The sequence below is a fragment of the Mixophyes fleayi genome, chromosome 5, assembly GCF_038048845.1.
Source record: "Mixophyes fleayi isolate aMixFle1 chromosome 5, aMixFle1.hap1, whole genome shotgun sequence".
In the NCBI taxonomy this organism is placed as follows: domain Eukaryota; kingdom Metazoa; phylum Chordata; class Amphibia; order Anura; family Limnodynastidae; genus Mixophyes; species Mixophyes fleayi.
Genome location: NC_134406.1, coordinates 243,364,610 through 243,386,993, shown reverse-complemented (window position 1 = coordinate 243,386,993; position 22,384 = coordinate 243,364,610). Strand labels below are relative to the sequence as shown.

Sequence of the window (22,384 nt, the reverse complement as noted above, 5' to 3'; positions counted from 1 at the left end):
AGACAGAGGTGTAAGAGAACCCTGCTCGAAAGCTTACAATCTATGGGACAATGGGAGTTAGAAACACAGGGGCATGTGCTACATCATATTGCACAATGGACCAGCTAGAATGCAAAGGTAAAAGTATTGAGTGGGCTGTGTGTGTGGCAATGTTGGTCAGAGGGTTGTTGTCTTGCGTTAGCAGTGTAGAGGGTGGCAATAGGGTAATCTAGGGAAATTAAGATGATGGTTGAGGAATATCATAAACTTGTCTGAAGAGGTGGGTTTTCAGTGAACGCTTGAAGGTTTGAAGACTAGAGGAAAGTCTTACTGTGCGTGGGAGGGAATTCCACAAAGTGGGTGCAGCCCGGAAAAAATCCTGTATCCGAGAATGGGAGGATGTGATGATAGTGGAGGAGAGACGTAGATCATGTGCAGAACGGAGGTGTCGAGTAGGGAGATATTTCGAGACAAGTGAGGAAATGTATGTCGGTGCAGTTTTGTTGATGGCTTTGTATGTTAGTAGAAGAATTTTATATTGGATTCGTTGAAATACAGGCAGCCAATGTAGAGACTGACAGAGTGGCTCAGCAGAGGAATAACGGTTTGAAAGGAAAATCAATCTAGCCGCTGCGTGCAAAATAGATTGTAGGGGTTCAAGTCTAACTTTGGGAAGACCAGTAAGGAGGGAATTGCAATAGTCGATGCGGGAGATGATGAGTGCATGACCCGCTAGTAGATCTTGAGGACTGGGTTTAAGCACCTCTGGCATAGATGGATTGGCAAATACACAATTTAAACACAGAACTTGGCATTTAAAGTGGGCATGAGTACAACCCCTAAAGCTTAAGGGGTACATAATAAGTGTGTGTGTGTGAGATTATTAAACATGTCTGAAATCCAAAACATAAACCCTTAATTAATCATTTAAACTATTTGCAGAGCACAGTGATTTGTAGAGCTTTCAATCTTATTATAAATCAGAGATATATATGTATGCAGAAAATGAAGCCCCTTTGATCTTCCATTGACCAGTGGATGGATGAAGTTAGGTCACAAACCAATAATCACATCATGCAATTTGAATGATTTTTCACATTCTGACAAAACATTTTGTTCGTGTTTATTTCAGATATAGAAAATGAACATTCTACATTATATTACATATACAGATTTATTCAGACATAAAACCAAAACATTCTGATTAAGCACAATATTTTGGTTACATCTTTTAAGGCATCTGGAGTTGTAGAATCATAATGAATGATTATATAACATTATGACTCACTTCATTGCGATACTAACCCTCCCTGTAGCCATAATCAGTGTATTATTCAGGTGTTACAGGCTTATTACAAGCCAATAGGACAGTTGTGAGGTTCTACTAGTTGGGAGAGTGGAAATTAAGTGCACAAAACAAATCCCCCAGGTTCTCCTTGAACAATCTTTGAATTTGATGGTACACAGAGCTAGGAACCTTTTGTTTTCCGAATTAATTTTTCCATAATGTCCCACTGTTCCTTAGTTACCTGTATATACACACACACAACAAAAATAAAAAAAAGAAATATTATATTATATACGTGTCCATGAGATTCCATTATGCTCTGATACAAGCAATATTTATCATGATAAAAGGTGTTGGCTGCACAAAACAATTAACATTAAAACATGATTTTCTATCGTATTTGAGCATTTTTGTAAATTGCTGTCAGGTTGACAATCCTGCAAGACTCCCAAACCTGCTGCTACTAAAGTATTATGAAGCCAAACAGACCAATATAGATCATTTATGAAACTGCATTTTTGAGGCATATCTTCATTTTCTTCAATGGTTTCACCCCGTACTATTTGTACAGTAAAGTGAAGATGGCAGCGGCTGCAGCATTAACGATCGGCCAGCCTGGGTGAGGCGATAAGTCTCTTGCTAAGCTGGCACCAGCAGCCCGAATGCATCTCATATTGTGCAACAACGGAATCCAAGTACAAAGAAATTAACACAACTTCTTCAGGTACGCATGTAAATATGACCTATGCTGCATGTTTGATGGCATAAAAACTCTTTGATGAATTTAACAGATTATAATATTTACAGCTCAGACATTACCTTTTTCAAGTCATTAAATTCTCCGGCCATCGACACGTATTCTCCACCATCCATTCTTATAATCTACAATAAATAAATCTGTTTTAGTCAGGCAAGGAAAAAAAAAATAAATAAAAAAAAAAATACTGGTTTACTTTTTAAACAACCTTGTGCTTCTAATCGCTCTACCGTCTCTCCATACAAGGGCAGGGGGCACAGCCCGCAGACAGTCTTGCTGCTATAGTAAGGGCTAAAAAAAAAAAAAAAAATGTTTCCCCTGACCCGTAGTGAAATCCTGTGGCAACAATAACTGGTATCATGGTACCTTACTAGCTGTGTTCTTTCCCCCTCTGCTTAAATACATCAGACTCAGACAAAGTTATCTGACAGGTCTTTCTAATGTACGAGTGTCATCATTTTTTGAGGCAATGGGAATATGCATCTTAAGCGGATCTTAACAGTGCCTTGTATATAAAATGGAAGTAAAGCAGTAACGTGTTTAATGGTACATCTAACTCTTGTTTAATAAAATGTTGTAAAACAAAACCGGTCTAGTTTATGGATTAAATATGTAAAAAAGTACTAAAATAATTTAAACAGATTTTTCATCAGGAGAAAAAAAAAAAAGAAAATAATTCAGAAAGACCAAGGGGTAGATATGCTTCAAAGAATGGAAGTGTTGCCCACAGCAGCCAATTAGATTCTAGCTATCATTTTCTAGTCGGTCTTGAAAATGATAGCTAGAATTTGATTGGTTGCTATGGGCAACACCTCCACTTTTCCTTTTTACAAGCATTAGTAAATCTACACGCTACTCTCTTTATTCACATTCCCATACAACACTGTCCCCACGCACCACAATGGAACTCCGACAATTTTACTCATGGCTGAACAAATCCCAGGGCCCAGTCCTCCATGTTGCTGAAAATAATACAGAACCACCCTACATTTTTGAGGGTACATTCTTCAAACATCAGTATAACTTCTCCTTGGATTCTTAATTACAGATTAGATTTTCAACAAGAAACGCATGTTCTTTTCCTCTTTGATTATGTTTCCACCCTTGTTTATAGGAGATTACTGTAAATCATGCACCGTATACACAACTGGCTATTGCAGAAGAACTAGGCAATCTGCTACATGCCAGAGGATGTTCTCTGGACGACTAAAATAATACTCTTCAGTGCTTAATTATGACCTCCTAGTATTGCTCAAGGTACGAGTTCTTGTGTTGGGAGGAAAGGAAGAAGGTTTCAGTCCCTTCATCAGAGACTTCTGAAACATTAAAATCAATGCATTGGTCTAAACAGGGCCGTAACTAGGGCTGTGCGACAGGGGCGACCGCCTAGGGCGCAACGCTGAAGGGGGGCGCAATTTAGGAATATTTTAGGTTAATTTGGTTAAAATTGAGGGCTAGGGGGTGGCATTTGTCTTTCTCGCCCAGGGCGCTAGAATTCTAAGTTACGGCTCTGGGTCTAAACCTCCAGAGCTCATGAATAACATCGGACTGCTTTCTATAGGTGAGGAAATCGTACAAAAAAAATAAAATGATAAAGAATAAAAAAAAAAATATATGTTGAAAGGAGAATATCTTGTAAAAAAAAAAAAAAGTCAAGTTTCAAAACTAAATGAAATAAATTTGGACAAGTATTGATATATAACACTCACCGCCCCAGACACCCAGCTTGCATAGTCACTGCAGAGGTACACTGCCAGATTTGCTATCTCCCCTGGGGTACCCAGCCGTCCACATGGGACCCTCTTCACCATGTCTGCTTCAAAGGCTCCGGTAGGGTCCAGGCGACTAAAAGCTCCCTGATCAACGCAGAGAGTCAGCAAGTAAGGGGGAGGAAGACATAAACCAAACAACTTATTTACATTACATCTTTATGGCTCCGTGTACCTTGGTTTTTATGGGTCCAGGCTGTATAACATTGAACCTCATGCCATATCTTCCCCACTCACTTGCAAGAGATCTAAAACATGGATTATTATACATAAGCCATCACAATTATATTACTACAAAATAATGAATTAAAATTGCCAACAGAAGCATACTAACTCATTTCTTTAAATTAGATTATAAAAGTCCATCAATTCACTGGGCATTAATGAGATCCAGCAACTTCCACTGTTGTCAGCAGGTTATCCACAAAACAATAATATTTTAACACCATGTCCATCGTAAAAAACAGAGCAGCCTGAGATCTTGTGATATGTCAGGTTTACCAGCAATAACATTTTATAACAGACCAACTACTATAACTTGCAGCCAGCAAAACAGGGATATTGCAATATATACATTAGCATTATGAATATACTACCATGAGCAGCACAATACAACCAGCATCTATTAAGGGTTTATTTAGTTCATGTATTTTTATGCAATATTCCTTTTGATTAGATGTTTTACGTAAGTAGATAACAGGTTTTGCTACATCTAAGCGACGCACAAATAAATATTCCAATTCCTATAGTGTAACGACGCTCACAAGTCTTCCTTCCATAGTTCGAGGTTTGCCTTCGATTTCAGGCTTTACCAGGGCGTCTAGTTTTGCAAAACAGTGCACGGACTAGGTGTCATCTTACCATGAGAAAGGAGTGAAGAGGGCACGTTTTTGGGAGCGCTTATTACTGTATATAATTGTGCATAGCCATTCAAAAAACCCAAAATAAGAAATACTTTTATATCAGCTTTTAGGGGGTAAATGTATCAAGCTGAGTTTTCCGGCGGGTTCGAAAAACCAATCAGATTCTAGCTATCATTCATTTAGTACATTCTGCAAAATGACAGCTAAAATCTGATTGGTTGCTATAGGTAATATCTCCACTTTTCAAGCCCGCCAGAAAACTGTCAGCTTGATACATTTATCCCCAGGTCTTGTTTATTTAAATATATCTAGCACCTTGCAGTTGCACTTTGGCAGAGAAGAACATTCCAAGACACACTTATGGTGTATGTAAGCCATAAATGAGGCTAAATAGGTCAGTATTTTAGGAGAAAACCAGAGGTGTTTAATGTAATGAAAGAGTTGTTATAAAGTGGTACGAGCCTGGACTTTTGCTATGACATTTTACACAGGTTGCATCTTCAGATTTTTCACATTCCTGCAAACCTAAGTATCTCACAAGAATGGAGAGTAGGTGTACACACACGTTAAAGTGCGCTGCGCGGGCCTTCTATACGCACTGGTCCAATAACAAGGTGTCTTGCTGTGTACATCCATATGTGCTTTGTAAATGAGGTCCTGTGTGCATTATTTTACAGAATTTGTATGGAAACTGGAGAAAAGGCCATAGGCATGAATGAAATATTAAAAGCTTGTGATGGGCAATCTCTGGCTTTCCAGGAGTTTCTGCACTATGGTTGGCATGGCACGCCAGGATTTGCAGCTCGAGTTTAATGCATAGTCGCAGTGAATATATTGCATTATAAAAGCACTTACTTGCACATCGCCTCCACACCGGCTTTAGCAGAAGCACTGGGTACAACAAAACCAGAGCCACTCTCTGCATAGATTGTGGTAATAGCCAGAAACGCAGCCCCTGAAATAACAGAAACAAAAACAGCAGCAATAATAATGTGTACTTAAAACAGTGACTCAGGCAAGCAAGATGGATTTAAAATGTTGCATTTTGCAGAAGTTATATTGGTGAGTGGGAGTCTGTAAACTGTGTCAGGTCACAGCGGCCCAAACATTTTGGAAATATGAATACTTTACAGAGAATGCAGTCATCCTAGTTATTATTCCTGTTCAAGAGGAGGGCTTTTATAGAAAAACAAAAAAAAAACACATTATTTTATTACTACAGAATGTTTGACTATTTGTATTCGACAAAGGTTAAGTTAGATATAATGTTTACCAGTGTCTCAAGCAACTGTCATTGTTTTGTTGAATTACAACAAAGGGTCTCCGGCGCTAATAGGCGATATAATAAATTGATGAGTATAGATGAGCATCAATTGCAGCAAATCAAATAGAGGAAGTGCAAATCCTCTAGTAAACATAAATACAATACAGAAACAGATTGTGCATATGATGGCCTAATATCAGATGGTAATCACGTATAGTAAACAGACACAACAATAATATATAAAAAAAGGTTGATATTTACTAGAACAATTAAATGGTACCAAAATATCACATAAAATCAATGCACAGGTTCATATAACCTATAGGTTACATGAACCTGTGCATTGATTTTATGTGATATTTTGGTACCATTTAATTGTTCTAGTAAATATCAACCTTTTTTATATATTGGAGATGTTGCCTATAGCAACCAGTCAGATACTAGCTGTCATTTTATAGAATGTACTAGATAAAGGTTAGAATCCGATTGGTTTCTACGGGCAACGTTTCCACCCGTCTTATTTAGCAGGTTTGATACATCTATCCCACAGTGTTCTTGGAAGACAGATGAACATCAGTTTCCTTCATTCCCTTGTCACCATGCCAGCAATGTAGCTCTTATGGCACAATGCTTCTCTAGTTGTAGTAGCACAGTATTCACATGCTGCCAAGTGACAACCCCCATACCAAGTGTTATAGAGGTAGTATCTTAGAAATTCCCCCTTTATACACATCTGCAGGAAGCTGGCCATCTTCTGCACAGATATGAAATATTCACCACTTCATGGCCAACCATAATGTACCTACTTTGTCTGCATTTGTTACCAAGTTGATGGCAATAATTAGTAACAATAGACCGAGGTAGTCAGTGACAACCTGACGATCCAGTGACTGGGTAGGAACCAATTTGATTTGGATGGTTGGATTATCTAGGATCGCTTGAATGCAGTACTTAATGTGAGCACTGTGTTCAAATACTGAAGTCCATCAGCACTCCTACCGTCAGTGCTTAGTAGTTGCTATGTTATCATTGTCTTAGGTGTGAGTAATTGTTTGGTCCAGACTCAAGTGTAACCTAAGAAATCCCTCCAGCCATTCCTTCACTCTAAAGGGCCTCCGAAGTATTACAAAAGTAGAATAAAAAAATAAATAAAAAAAATCATTGATGTAAACCATAATTATATGATTACTATGACTTATTTATACAGCGCCACAAGATTCTGCAGTGCCATACAGTGGGTAGAACAACACAGGCAAGAGAACAAGTAGCATGACTACACCAGATGCAAACATTACATGGGTGACAGTGAAGGGATTGCTTCATAACAGTTTACAGGTTACATAATTAAGCACAGAGAGGGCGTAGTAGTAAAAACTGGGAAAACAGATAACAAGCTTTAAGGGTAAAAGCAAGATAATGTGCGTGGGACATTAGCAAGCACTTTGCGGGTGAGGGCAAAGGCATGAACGGGAGGATCCTTATTTGTGAGACCTTACAATCTAAAGTAATAAAGTCATTTACGGTTAAAATATGTGGTTTATTCATGAGGGGTGGAAAGACCAATCATTAATAAAGTGGGTAATGAGAATGTGATAATCACACATACAGAAGGAGCGTGCTCACGGTGCTCCTGATTGGCTCTCAAATGATCCTATGGGAACAGTGCTAGAGGCTCTTTGGTCACATCAACTTAAATAATGCCTAAAGGTATTTTTGCAGGAAACAAAGAGAAAGATAGGCAATGACATGGCTTCATAGGAGAATTGCTCAAAGGGTACAGGGTAGAGCCATAAATAGGGAAGAGAAAGAAGTACAAATTTGTTAATATATATATATATATATATATATATATATATATATATATATATATATATATTATATATATAAAAATATAAAAACACAAATTTTCTAGTTTTTAGTGGACCTATGCTTTAATAAATGTATTTCTGTTAGATAATTGTACATTGTAATTGGACTGAAATAAGACCATACTACTAACGTAGATTAAATCTACACAAAGATTCTTTTATATAGTCTAAAACCTTTAAAAGTAAAAGGGCCATTTACACTTCCCCAGTACTGTGTTTGCCAAGTAAATAAGATTGGTACATTTGTATTCTGCCACCAACTTATGGTTAAATTATTAATAGTTTAATAATAAAAGTAAAAAGTTATCAAAACAATTTTAATTAAACTATTCCTGCCTAAAGGATATCTCTATAAAATTTAATACCGTTGTGGAAACGTGAAACCTGATTCAGCTAATCACATTTTATAGTGGGGAATGATGCTTCAATCTGAGTCCAATAAATTGAGTCATGAACAATGTGCACATTTACAAGTTGTGCCTGGGGATATCTTAGAATGACTAAAATGAGTTTGAGATTGTGTACTTCAATATTTCACACAGTGGACCAAAGACCTGATAAATCACAATGTGGACATAATCATAGGTGTAGCTTGTATAATAAACACACGCTGGCTGCCAGCATTTGAATAGAGTTTTCAAGGGCAGAAATATGCAAGCATATGCATGGCAGTCTAGACAGACCTTGGTTCACTGCAATCCCCATCATGCCATGCACAAGGAACAGAATTAGATTATTTATTAAATCTAAAGGTTTTATTTAAATCATCATCATTTATTTATATAGCGCCAGCAGATTCCGGTGCGCTTTACAATTGGGAACAAACAGTAATAAAACAATATTGGGTAATACATACGTAGAGGTAAGAGGGCCCTGCTCGCAAGCTTACAATCTATGGGACAATGGTTTGATACACAAGGGTAAGGGTTACATCATACTGAATATTTTTCCAGCTAGAATGTAAAGGTTACAAAGTATTTAGTGGGCTGTATGCTCAGTCACAAAACTATGTTGGTCAGAGGGTTGTTGTCTTGTGTTAGCTGTGTAGAGGGTGGTAATAGGGTAACCTAGGAAGATTAAGATGGTGGTAGAGGAATACTATAAGCTTGTCTGAAGAGGTGGGTTTTCAGAGAACACTTGCAAGTTTGAAGACTGGAGGAAAGTCTTGTGGTGCGAGGGAGTGAATTCCATAAACTGAGTGTAGCCCAAAAAAAGTCCTGTAACCGAGAATGGGAGGAAGTAATAAAAGTGGAAGAGAGACGCAGATCTTGTGCATAAAGTTGTAAAGGCCATAGAGCCAGGAAAGTGCTTAAAAGTACAGAAAAAGGCAAAAGATTTGTGCGTTCTGATGAGAACACAAAACTATGGGGTAAATGAATCAAGGTGAGAGTTTCTAGTGGATTTGAAAAGTGGAGATGTTGCCTATAGCAACCAATCAGATTCTAGCTGTCATTTTGTAGAATGTACTAAATAAATGATAGAATCTGATTGGTTGCTATAGGCAACATCTCCACTTTTCAATCCCACTGGAACCTCTTAGCTTGATACATTTCCCCCCCCCCCCCGAGTATAAAAAAAAGTACAGTACTGTATATGCAGTCATCGTTGCATTAATACAGCGAAGGGAACGAAGCCATATATAAATAGGTTTCTTGTGAACTTGGGGTCAATTAAGGGACAATTTTATTTGTCGATTTATTTACTTCCGTCACACAGTAATGTGATCATGCAGCAAGTCCGTTTAGCGTGAGGGCTAGAGTGACTTCCAGTAAAAAAATAGGGACTATTTAGTGGCGACTATTATATCACAGCATAATCCCATGGTTTTGAGCCCCATTACATTACAAATAAACAATGATGGTAATGGGATCTGGGTCATTCTTATCCCTCCCCCATTAAAGTAAGATACACTATAATAAGTAATTAAAGTAAACATGGCAATAGGGGTCATGTAGTGTACAGTAGTCACATGAGGCGTTGTAGTAGTGCATGCTAGGAAGACTTGTTAACCTAAAGTGGTGAACATTATAGAGACTTAAGCAGGAGATAAATTCTTCTGCCACCAGGTGCTGATTTTTTGGGAGGACATGTGTTTGGTGTGCAACTATGCCCAACTGTTAAGAAGGCAATAATGGGTCATATGTATGAAATGTTCTAGAAATGAATACTGTAGGTGTTTCCAATAGCAACCAGATTCTAGCAATCATTTTCTAGAATGTGCTAAATCATCGCTAGAATCTGATTGGTTGCTATGGGCAACACCTCCACTTTTCCTTTTTAGAATGTTTAAAATATAGTTATTCCTTATAAACACTTGGGGGGTAGATTTATTAAAGTATATATAATAGGTGAATAATTATTGAAGGAAAGCGTAACCTCACTAAAAGAGTAGCCAGTATTACCGGTAATTCTATCTATGCACCATCATCATTTATTTAGAACACCTCAGATTCCGTAGAGCTGTATCGCAAGGGTACATCAATACAACACAAAATACATACAGTAATAAAGGCCACTGCATGATAAACTATTTAATAGCACTCAATGCTTTGCAAAACCTCAGGAATGTGATACAATGTGTTTCAATGACGTGCCATGGCCCGTTAGCTGGTGTGTACCACTGCCAATACTCCGACAGTGTAGTGCATGCTACATCTGCAGTCCTTCTGCCATCTACAGCTGCATTTGGCACCAATGCCACCAGTTGGGGTGTTCTGAACTTTTACTGTATGGGCAAGTGGGCAACACCATAGTGGTGCCTAGTCACAAGGGAACAACTCTGCCATGGAATAAGCAAGACCTCTTTTACTGGATGTCTGAACTTTAACTTAGAAAAGAATTCAAAACACACAATTTTATTTGTTACTGGACAATGTAACAATATTACACCTTTAAAGATAAAGCACAGAGCACTCCCTACCATGACAGATTATAGCTGTTATATACAGAACAACGTTCCTTTCTTCTCACTGCTCATTCATAATAAGAGATGTCCTCAGCAGATTAAAGCAAGGTTTTCACACCCTAATCCGATTGCCCTTTTACAGGATTTGTTGAATTTTGTGCAGCTCCTGAATGCTACATCTGTCACCCAGGACTTTAATCTCAAATTGCCCTTCTGTGCCTTACATTTCCCCAGTATGCTGTGTGCCTAACCACATTTCAATTGATCAATTTCTGTAACACATGTTTGTGAATATCTATATGGATAAACAGCGCAGCTACCCAATACCAGTTTAAGGGCAATTCATTCATCTTCTGTAGTGGTTTGTCTTTATAGTGACGATTTCATTATGGCCTGTGTGCTGCAGACTAACCCTTATCAGATCAAAAAACAGTTCCTGGTGTAAAAGCGACGGATGTTTCCTTGGCTATTCAATTTTCAACTAAAAGAAGTTAGATATCGAGGGTTTAGGGACAGAAATATAAATTAGATGTTTTCTTAGTTGCACAATAACACTTTCCACATGTTCTTGACAGTGGAAAATCAGATTTTAGCAAACAACTTTATAGTAGAATATTTATAAGATTGGAATATCTTACATAAATAAATTTGCTTTTATAGTAATGTCGAGAATAAAAAACAAAACAAACTGAAAAAAAACAACAACAAAAATAAATAAATACATGCCTAAATAGAAGACATTCTTTTAAATAATAATTTTACTACCTGAACATGCACGCTGCATCTAAATTGTATTAGCGCTTTATAAAGCATGATGGTAATAATACTGACACATTGAAAAGGTGCTGTACAATCAGGGGGAGAATTGAACATGCAAGAGACTCAGTGAAACAGAAGTAGATTGCCATGCTCGCAAGAGCTTACGATCTAATCGAAAAAAAAACAAAAAGCACTTATTTGTGTGTTCAAACAACCAGCTGCCAGTATACTCTGACGAGCTCTGGTAAAGGGGGAAACCCGTCTCCTAGGTAGTAGGTGGCACAAACTATATCTCGCAGCTAGTTCTCTGTTGCAGGTAGCAATTAACAAGGAAAGATGAAAGATGATGACAATGAAATGATGCCTATGCCTGTCTGGCTCTGACTAAACAGAGTTTCCCTCACTACTATATAGAAACACTAGCATCCAGCCCACGCAAACCAAAAATAGCCATAAGCAAGTTTCTGTAACTGGCAGGCTAGCTGTCGCTCTTATTTAGGTGTGCTGCCCTTTGTATAGAGCACATGAATATACACAACTGCTAATCAGACTGAAACCTGAGTCCTGGTCTAATAGAATGACATGACCCACGCACTCTACACCAATGACTCCAAAAGATGACATTGCATCAAAACCCACAAGGATGTACTTTATGGTGCTCAATACTGTGTGGACTGAATGGGGCACAACATAACTTCTATAACAGCATTCTAGAATTTCCTAGGTTTCCCAGATGAGGTGTGTTATAAGGGAACGTTTAAAATTCTAAAATTTAAGATGTCATTCTGGATAAATGCCAACTGTTATTCTGAAATACTTGGCTTAAGTCTCATAACATTCAAATGAAATGCTAATAGCACTTACCCTTGTGTATCAAACCATTGCCCCATATATTGTAAGCTTGCGAGCAGGACCCTCTTACCTCTCTGTCTGTATGTACTACCCAGTATTGTTTTATTACGGTTTGTTCCCAATTGTAAAGCGCTATGGAATCTGCTGGCGCTATATAAAAATTTTGAGGCTGTTGATGAATTCCCGGACATACTAGAAGCTTATGTACTGACCAAAAGTAGGTACACTAAATATTCGTTACCCCTACCAACAAAATTTAAAGGGTCAGAGGTTAATAAAAGAAAAAAGTTGTGTTCAATGCTGAACCAGAAAAAAAAAGTAATTTGCCAGCCACTGTTACATAGATCGCTTATAGACTGAGCATTGGCTAAAGACTTTGGAATTCCAACACGTACGCCAAGCAAGATGCAATTTGGTGGTACTCGGGTGAGCCTTTGATTTTTGGAAGAATTCTTTAAAATATACCTTGGAATATCTATAGTGTATGTACCTCTTATAGGTAATCTTAAAGTCACCACTTTTGTACAACTTTTAAATTAGTGCCCCCCATAACTTAAACCATCCTGTAACAGAATCCCCCCCCCCAGAATCCATAGGTACCTATAAAAGTTTTATCTATTTTCAGTTTCCTGGTTGTCTGTCAGACATATTTAGCAAACACAGCTAGAGAACATCAAAAGTATTGTGGTCATTTCAGATTCATTTTTTCCTTACATGGTGAGGTTTTAAAATTATTCAAAGCAGTTAGGATCTAACAACGCCTGAAAACACAAGAAAACCAAAACCTATGAACAAATTAATGAGTTCTCTATGAAACATCAGCAAGAATAACTTCTGCAAGGTAACAATACGAGTAGACGGTACAACGTTTGCAACAGAACTGTGATAGCCAGTTGAAAGCGATGAGTTGTTTCACAGTAGGTAAAGGTCAAGTCAAATCAAGGTCGATATGTGTCTTACCTTTTCCTGCCTTAATTAGCTCTTTGCCAACCTCGAGAGTTACATAAGCTGTGCCGTTAAGAACAATGTCTGTGATCGTTCTCCAGGCATTCGCCGAAAGTCTTTCGAAAGGAGAAATAAAGTTCCCGGCTGCATTGTTTATCACAACCTAACATTAGAGAAAGTTTAAAAAATAAAAACAAAAAAAAACTTAGAAAACAAGAGAGCACTTTTGAAACAATACAATATATGGAATGTAGAAACATATTTTCCATGTTCAGATTAGATCTATCAGTTTACAAAAAAAAAAAAAAAAAAAGAAAAAAAAAGAAGAATCTGAATCTGCATTTGACTAGGGTTAAAAGCACCTTTCTGTTATCGATGTTCATCTCTGACACATTAGTGTAACCCCTATTTTAAAGTGGAGGGGGGTAAAAATAACCACTAGCCACAATCAGCCGATAGGAATGTTGACAGCAGCACAGTTAAGGGGATGAGTGTTCTGATTGGTCTACTTGTGTAGTTATGTTAGTAAGGCCAGAGCACGTCATAGGATCAGTGTCATGTGATAAGGGGATCGGAGGCAAGCAGGATCTCGCAGACAGCGATGCACAGTTGTAGGAGCAAGGTCCTCCTGCAGCACAAAGATTATGAGACAAAACATATACATTAAGTTATCATATATTGTAACTGGGCCAATTAATATGCAAGGGAGAATGTCATATCTCAGAAAACTATATAGAATACATAGCCCCTACTGTAGACTACAGTGAAAGTAGAGGATTTATGTGCACTCTACATGAAAAATAATATTTTGTGTACTACATGCTCTATGAATGCTAGTATTCAGATTTAGGGATTCAGGGTCCAGTGGAAGAAACAAGAATAAATGTGGTGGATTGCTAGTGGATGAAGGGTGAAGAGGGTTTGGGCAACAAGATAAATATTAATGTGATATATTAGCATTAAAAATAGACATGCAGTATTGTAATTCCATTGGCCAACTCAATGGTTTTCTACCAAATCGTCCACACATGATGAGCCCCATCGGTAACCTAGAAAATGTGGCTCCTTGCGACCCAGTTACTGAGCAATCAATTTCGCAACTGCAAATCCTCAAACTGCCCACTAGGGTTATGTTGGGATAGTATGACTAATTTCTCAGACACATCTTTCTAGCTCGAAGAAGCACACAATTTAATTTTTAATGCTTGGATGCAAGAAGGCAAAAGTGACATGACCAAAGTCAGAAGGAGCCAGTACTTAAGTTTGGTCTACAGCTAATCTTTCAGTGGTATCATTATACAGAGAGAGCCCTTAACCACCGAGCTGCGCCTAACCACCGAGCTGCGCCTAACCACCGAGCTGCGCCTAACCACCGAGCTGCGCCTAACCACCGAGCTGCGCCTAACCACAGAGCTACTCCTTCTGGCAAAGCAATTTTATTATTTACTGTCAAATTATTAGGCTTAAGGCAACATAGGAAAGAGTCGTCAAAACAGAAATTCACACGTTCAGAAACTAAATTAGAACCGAATATGCTTAATGAAATGTCTTTAGAACGAGTCGGAGATCCCAGTGGGTAGATGGAACTTTTTTAGTATTAATAAACTACTGGAAAGCCTGGGGGGATCTCCATTAGATTGGCCGCCCAATATAGACCAGAATCTGTTGTGACCCATTTAAAAAATGTAATAACATATTTTATAAACCTCATCATGTCTAAAAGTCTACAATCAAAGTGTTCATATATGTGCAAAGGTGCAGTATTTATTGTCTTACAATGTTAATTCTTACTTTAGATAAATAGGTCATCTTTATACCTTCATTAATATATTACTACTTCCACATAGATTTTATGCACATTGATCCTGAATCACACACTTTATTTTTGAGAGAATAATAAGCCGAAAAAGTTAAAAAAAAATTATATAATAGGCAAGCTGTTAATATACAATGTTCAACATTAGTTGTTTTTTTAATTGCAAAATGATGATGTCAGATATTTATCTGCATATTCAAGTATGTTAACACATTAAATAGTGATATAACTAAGTAACATTAATGTACTACAATGGAATAGTGCCCTCCAGTGCTCTAAGTATCAATAGATGTATACACCTTTGTATTACTCCACACATCATATACCCCTTTGAGTGATGTTCACTGAAAATAAATTATACACATATATTGGTATTTAGTGCTTTGCTATTGGATCTCAATCTCCTGGGGATAGACCTAAGCACCCTGCAGCAAACACCCACAACCTGAAAGCCTTAGGCCAGAAATGTAACTGTGGTAAGGTTTTATATTTCACAAAAATCACAAAGAAAAGAGTAAAATACTCTGCCTGTACGGGAATTAAACAATTAATCCCTGAAAAAGAGGAGGCCGTACACCAGACCACAAACCACACATTCATTTTTGCATTAGTTTAAATGGAACACTATCTCAGGCGCTCTTAGTAGGGCTGCAAGCGTAAAGACTTAACTGAACCACTTTTATTTTTTTTTATCTTTTATTTTTTTTAATAAGGATCTCATGGCTGCTGGCTGACCTAATGAACAAATGCCCCCCTCACATTTACCTAAAATAGCACAAACATATAAATACACTACATTATAGCAACTTGTATTAAATTATTATACACACCTTACATATATTGTGAATTTCCACTATATAAATACCAAACAATGCACAATGCGTAAACAATGCTCAGTGTTCCGAATGCTCATGAAGGACGTTCTAAAACATTTACCAGTGTATCAGTTCTCAGAATATTTTGTTTGCGGACTGACAATGGCAGGTGCTACACAAAAAACATGCAAATGTAAGCTTTGCAAAGAAAATTATTTGGAATGTTATTTTTTCCTGTGTGACTACATTAAAACTAAAGTGCCATTCACTTAAACGGATTTATCACCAGGTGCTGTCAATGTAGTGGAGTTGTTTAGATTATCCAACTGTAGTAGGAAAATGCATTGATTGGGACCACAGTTCAGCACATGTCGAGTATTCATAATGCTGCCTGCTTTACCTAACATGGCCCTCTGTTCCTCTTTAACCTTGGAGTCACAGTGTAATTCTCTATATCCTCAGCCCATTGGTCACATATTTTTGGGGAAAAATGCCAATGTCAGCAAGAAAAATAAATACATTTCTATCACAAACCATGTAAGCAGCCATTAACAGTAATGAGGCATAAACACTGCCTTGTGACTCCACAAAATGGCTGCCGCTACGGTGTGTGTAAGGCGACAGGTTCCCACTCAGGGAAAACCTAGAAACTTAAAAGATTTAATTTGGCCGTGGATAGGTTCACTTTTTATTCTTGAGTGTGTACTTTTGTTTATATGGTCATTCAACCTTTTTACCAATTTTGAGATATTGAATTGTACAAATGTAATATTGAAGTCTATGGGAGAAAGGCGAGCTGTGTAAAACTCAGAGTGAGTTCAAGTGCAGTGCCAGAAATTTCTGTCATCTCCTCATAGTGTAAAGAAAACAGAACACAGGGTGCTTCCCCCTCCCCCTGGTCAACAAATTACAATAGCTCCCAGCAGGTTAGGAGAGCCAGACATGGCCGCTAGTCAGCCTATTCTTTGTGGCCAGTGTTAGGAACCCCACAGCCAGCAACACAAAACCCGGAGTCTACTCAGAAGTCTGGTTTTAGCTGGAGCCCCTAGTGGTGGGGACAGACTTGGCCAGAGACAGCTGAAGGTCGTGAATTGTGCACTGACTGGGGAGAACCCAGCGATAGAGGATAGGAGAGTGAGGTCCAGGCAAGGGTCGAGGCCGGCAGCAGACAGAATATCCAGTACACAAACCGGGGTCAGAGGTCACAGGCAAATCAGCAGCGTAGGAGTCCAGGCAAAAAGGTCAATGGGCACAGGCAAACGGAGTCAGGAATCAGGCAAAAGGTCGGCAACAAGTAATAAATCCAATGGTAACAGCAACCAGGAACAAAGCAGGCTAGTCAGCAGCAAAGCAGGAACTATAACCGGCAGGGGAGGATTGCCCCTCCCTGCCTAAAATACTAGCACTGGCCAATAGAAATGCCAGAGGCACAGAAAGGTTAATGGGCCAGCTGGTTACTTTCTAATTTGCGCACGCGCCCGGCTGCCCTGGATGCCGGGACGCGGCGCTACACATGAGGAGCATTCCGACCGTTGCCGGTCGGGGTAAGGCGGAAGGGACGTCCCGGTCATCATGACGAAGGCCGGGACGTCCGGAAGCAGAGGGGAGCGGCTCGTAACAGCCAGTGAGGCGGGCGTGGTACAAACTGATCCCCGGCCTAGCGCCGGTGCCTCGGAAGAGCCTCTGGTCACTTCAGTGCTGGCTTTCTTTGTAATGAGTAGAGAGGAAGCTATCATATTAGGTTGACCACCATCATCGAAAAGCAACCTGCTAAGCACTGGATAGCCAATCACGGTACAGAGCTCTAGCTGGGCTGCTAAGTAATGGGCATTATATTGTGGATGATGATACATATTGCAAGTACATCAACTAGTGAAAGGAACAGAAAACATTTTGGAAACCCACTTTAAACCCTGAGACAGAGCACTAATAATTGTTCCCCTAAAGCCAATAAGAACTTACACTACCACAACATAAAACAGGGATTCTGGAGAGGTGGATCAGCTTGTCTCCATTCATCCATCTCCTGTACAAGGGAGGCTAGGAAGCACCGTGCTGGGGATTGGTAGCGTTTCAGGACTCTGCAAACTCTTGGAAGTCAGTACATCTATTCTGCAGATCTATGACAGCATTTCATTCTGCTAGCTACAGTTCATCTCCAGGAGGTCGCTATAAAGATTGTGTACATTTTATATAGTGCTGGAGCCCGTTGCCATAAGAAGGGGACGCTAGGCTTATGAGGGGCACAATGTTAGGAGGAGGCAATATGGAAGTTGTATAATTGCCACTTTTGAGGCCCTATTATTTACCCTAGAAAACACCAGAACCTACAATTTGTGGGTGCTGTGGCTGCTTTGTCTTGTAATACAGTAACATTTGCAAGGTCTTTATAGCTTGCATTGTATGCATACACCACTAGCTTTCTCCATATAGAAAGGTCTGGTATGCAGTTGATAAAGGGGTAATTTAGTGTAGTTTAAGATGACACAGTAACAGAGTCCTCTATGTCTTACATTGTCTGTTACATCATCTGTAACATGAAGAACATATCAGACGGACGGGAACACTCATATTTTATACATCACAGTTCTCCTATTACAAATCCTTTCATTCATTTGACTCCCGGGTATTTCTACAGAAATAGGACTAACATAAAATGACCATTTACCTCCAGGAAGACCATCTACTATTGAAGGAGTTACTACAGGCTTCAGCAGTCTCTGTCTGCGCAGGTGTTATGGAACTACAAGTCCCAGTATGCCTATCCTTGTAGTTGTAGAACAGGTATACAGCCACAGTTGCTGTAAACGTTTGGCTGGCAGCTCATGCAGATACACTTGGTTATAAGACAGCTTCAGAGCCGCAGGCTGTCCGCTTCAGGGTTCCAGCCTTTTCCCTGGCAGGACAAGCTAGAAGCTGTAACCCCTTATACTTACAGGGCATGCTGGGCCATATAGTTCCACAAAAACTGATTTATGGGACTTTAAATCCAATTCTCTGTTCTTATTTGGATGACAGGGAAGACTACCAGACTTCCCACTGAGTCCTGTTCATCTCTATCCCAGGTCTCCACATGTTGTCCCTCTGAACTCACTCAAATCATTTTATCGCCTGCTGGACTTGAATTGAAAGCAGATCTATCCTATCACTCCCCAGTTTCCTTTTTACTTCTCCCTTCCTGACACCTTCTCCTCTTTTAATACATCCCTATAGGACGGCACTCGTTCAGCATTTACATTGCTCTATTAGTGCATGGCTGATGAAAGCCAATAGACATCTTTCTCATTAAGGTATTCTCGTTATTCTGTTTGAAGCATGATGTTCTCCATTAGCAAGAAAGCTGGCAAAATATGGATTAAATGTTCTGTATATTGATGTTACCTCGCACTCTGTATGGAACCTTGTGATCAGGTTTCTTTTAAATTACAGTAACATTTCATGCACACACCTCAATAAGTAATATATAGCATGTATATATTTAGTATGTGAGTACAATTTACTTGTTCCAAAATATCCTATATGCCAAGAGCATTTTGTAATGCTGAATGGTACAGAAGTAGATATCTTACAATTACTTTAAACATCAATATTAGAGCAAATACAATGGCAACGGATTACGTAAATGAGCAAAAGGGTGACATATTTAGCTACAGTGGTACAATGAGGAATATTTAAAGAGGGACTCTTCTTTTAAGCATGCATTTTATCAGCGATCTTTTAATGAGAACCTCCCTCTTAAAAACAAACATCGTTATGTATAAATATAATGTGTTATAGATGATACCTTTACTAAATATACTTACACTTGGATACCCTGCCACTTGAATTAGTTCTGCTACAGCTTTCTTAACAGACTCTGGATCTCGGACATCACACTGAATAGCATGAACCTGCAATGGGTCAGATAAGAGAATGTCAGCTTTTATCCACAGTAATGGTTAAAGTTTTAGATTTCAAAACATCCAATAAATTCCGAGCCGTGTATTCTGGATACAACAATATGTCTAAGGGCATGCCTATGTCAGAATGATCCTCTGTGTAGAGAGCCAACTGGGCAAGGCGAATAATCATTTCCTATGTTAGACACTATGAACCGAGAAAACATTGCGACGGACTATCTAAGTCGCATGCCATTCATGAACCGCCAGCACGATCATAAAGCAGTTTTACATAGGGAAGAGGGGGCGTTCTGTGAAAGGAGCGTTTCAGTGACTGGGATCAAGCCCACCACACCTAAACAGCTCCAGAACCCTTTCCTAGTCCAGCAGTAGTCAGAACCTCTTCCATAAAGATAGTTCACCGTGGGCCTGATTTATTAAGGAAAGTAAAGCAAAAAAAAAAAAGAAGAAGTGTAACTTTGAACCTTGGCAAAACCATGTTGCAATACAAGGGGTGCAAATGAGTTTATTATTTTGCACATAAGAAAAATACTGACTGTTTTTACATGTAGGACGCAAATACTTGACAGCATTATATTTACACTGACATTTGAAGCTGATCTAGAACATGCCCTACCCCAACTATTAATCTGTTCTCACATTTTAAATTTAGCTCCCCCTCCAATGCAACATGGTTTTGCCAAGGTTGAAAGTTACCCATTTTTTTTTCAGGCCCCCTGTGTCTATTTTGCTTATTTTTACTTGTGCAGCCTATGTTTGTTATTGTTGGCCATACAAAAAAGACAATGGTAATACCGTACACTATGTGGCTTTGTACTGGTATATTATATGTGCTAATGAAAATATTTTCTAAACAAGCTATAGAGTTATCAATATATAAAACTAAACCAAATAAAAAAAAAAAAAAAGAAGCGAGAATGTTAAAAATAGATGAACAATTCTAAACCACAAATGTAAGTGTGTTATTAGAGGGATGTAAGACCGTGTTTCTGCAGGACCGAGACAAAGGAACCGTCTGCTTTAATAGGGAGAACATGTCAGGAGAAAGACCACAGAAGTCAGATCTTAGATGTACAAAGCTGAATAAACTACAAAAACAACAGAACAATCACGCTGCAAGTAGGTGTAACTTTTACAGCGAATTAGAACAACCTTATTCCCAGTTTCTGATGTGATCTCTGCTGCAGTTTCTTTTAAAACATCCAGTTTCCTGAAAGAAGAATAGAAAATCAGAATAAACTGCTGAAATGGTCTTGCTCCATGTCAATGAAGCAGATAGGCTTGATAGCAACTGGGGGAAAAAAAGAAATTAAAAAGGACTTGCAAATACATAGGGCCTAATGCACCTCTAGTGAAAATTATCTTTGCGTTATCAATGAGTGATGTTAGCAGAGACTCCAAATCAAATGCTTTCATATATTTGAAAGAAATCGATAGGGACTCCTGCTATCCTGAATATCTACAGAAAGGTGGTAATCCAAGTGACCGGTCCTGAATGATCACTGGAGTGAGGACGTACCGATTAGAAGGACATAGTTTATACAGATATCTATGTCACTTGTTTGCCTTTGTTTAGGCTATATCAATTATTTCTTACAAACAATTATGGTTTTAATCAGAGCCCGACGCAGTGATGACCTTACCCTTAGTCATCAACCTGGCATTACTTACACATAACTACAAACATTGACAATGAAATAAAAACATTAGCACCAACAAACTTGGTCACAACCTTGATCAGCATTGACCATGAGACCAATATGCCAAATTGGTATGCTACAGTCCTACATTTAAGCCACCCCTTGAGGAAATCTGCTAGCCAGATGAAACGCGTTGGACGCACCTCTATCTCGCCATCACACAGGATTCGTGGACTTGCGGTCCACAGTTGAGCGCACACCGCTTCCTCACTGTCAGCCGTACACGGAATCTGCATCCGACTTCACCGGCGATCCCTACACGCTGACAAAGGACTAGTCTGACACGGACAGCTCCATAAGTCAGTGAGTTTCGGGCTAGCAGCCCTGGTTTGTTTTTTTATACAACTTTCCAGTTCCCTGTGCCACCCATCCACCAACGATTCTTTACAATTCTATTTTAATTTTTCCAATTTTCATGCATGGATGGACTGCTCAATATAGGTGGCATGACATGATGACCGGTATTCTATGGGTTTCTTAATCTTGTTTTATCTAGCAAATCTAATTATTGTTTTATCTGCATAAATATGGGCCTATTTTAGTAAATAGATTGTTTACATTGTTCTTAACCTCTTATGTGTTTCAATTGTTTTGAAGAATAGGTTTTAGCCTAGCTAGGCACCAATATTTAATAAATATATCTACTAGTTACCATCCTCGACCATCCTTTGGATCAATACAAGATATACACAACGCATTATGAAAGATATATAAAAAATAAGCAATAAATACCTAGCAAAATGCTGTGGAATATAAGATACTCACAAATTTACTAGTCTGCAGATCAAATGATATCATCCAGTTCAATTACCACCATCACTAATTAATTGTTACAACCCCTATTTCCCCTCATGGTTTATCCTACATACTGAATTGTTCCCTCAACCATAATGTGCAGAATAACA

At 38.7% G+C, this 22,384-nt stretch overlaps 1 protein-coding gene across 1 annotated transcript in view; it reads right to left on the bottom strand.

Moving 5' to 3' along the window:
* Window positions 1-1,065: 1,065 nt before the first annotated feature.
* Window positions 1,066-22,384, bottom strand: part of DECR1 (2,4-dienoyl-CoA reductase 1) — a 35,668-nt gene continuing 14,349 nt past the window's right edge. The window contains exons 3-10 of the mRNA XM_075213766.1: window positions 20,932-20,989; window positions 19,684-19,770; window positions 13,265-13,412; window positions 5,512-5,611; window positions 3,969-4,041; window positions 3,734-3,880; window positions 2,087-2,149; window positions 1,066-1,508 (exon numbers count right to left, since the gene is read on the bottom strand). Of these exons, the coding sequence (XP_075069867.1) occupies window positions 1,449-1,508; window positions 2,087-2,149; window positions 3,734-3,880; window positions 3,969-4,041; window positions 5,512-5,611; window positions 13,265-13,412; window positions 19,684-19,770; window positions 20,932-20,989 (736 nt within the window). The 3' untranslated portion in view covers window positions 1,066-1,448. The remainder of the gene's footprint in view (window positions 1,509-2,086; window positions 2,150-3,733; window positions 3,881-3,968; window positions 4,042-5,511; window positions 5,612-13,264; window positions 13,413-19,683; window positions 19,771-20,931; window positions 20,990-22,384) is intronic.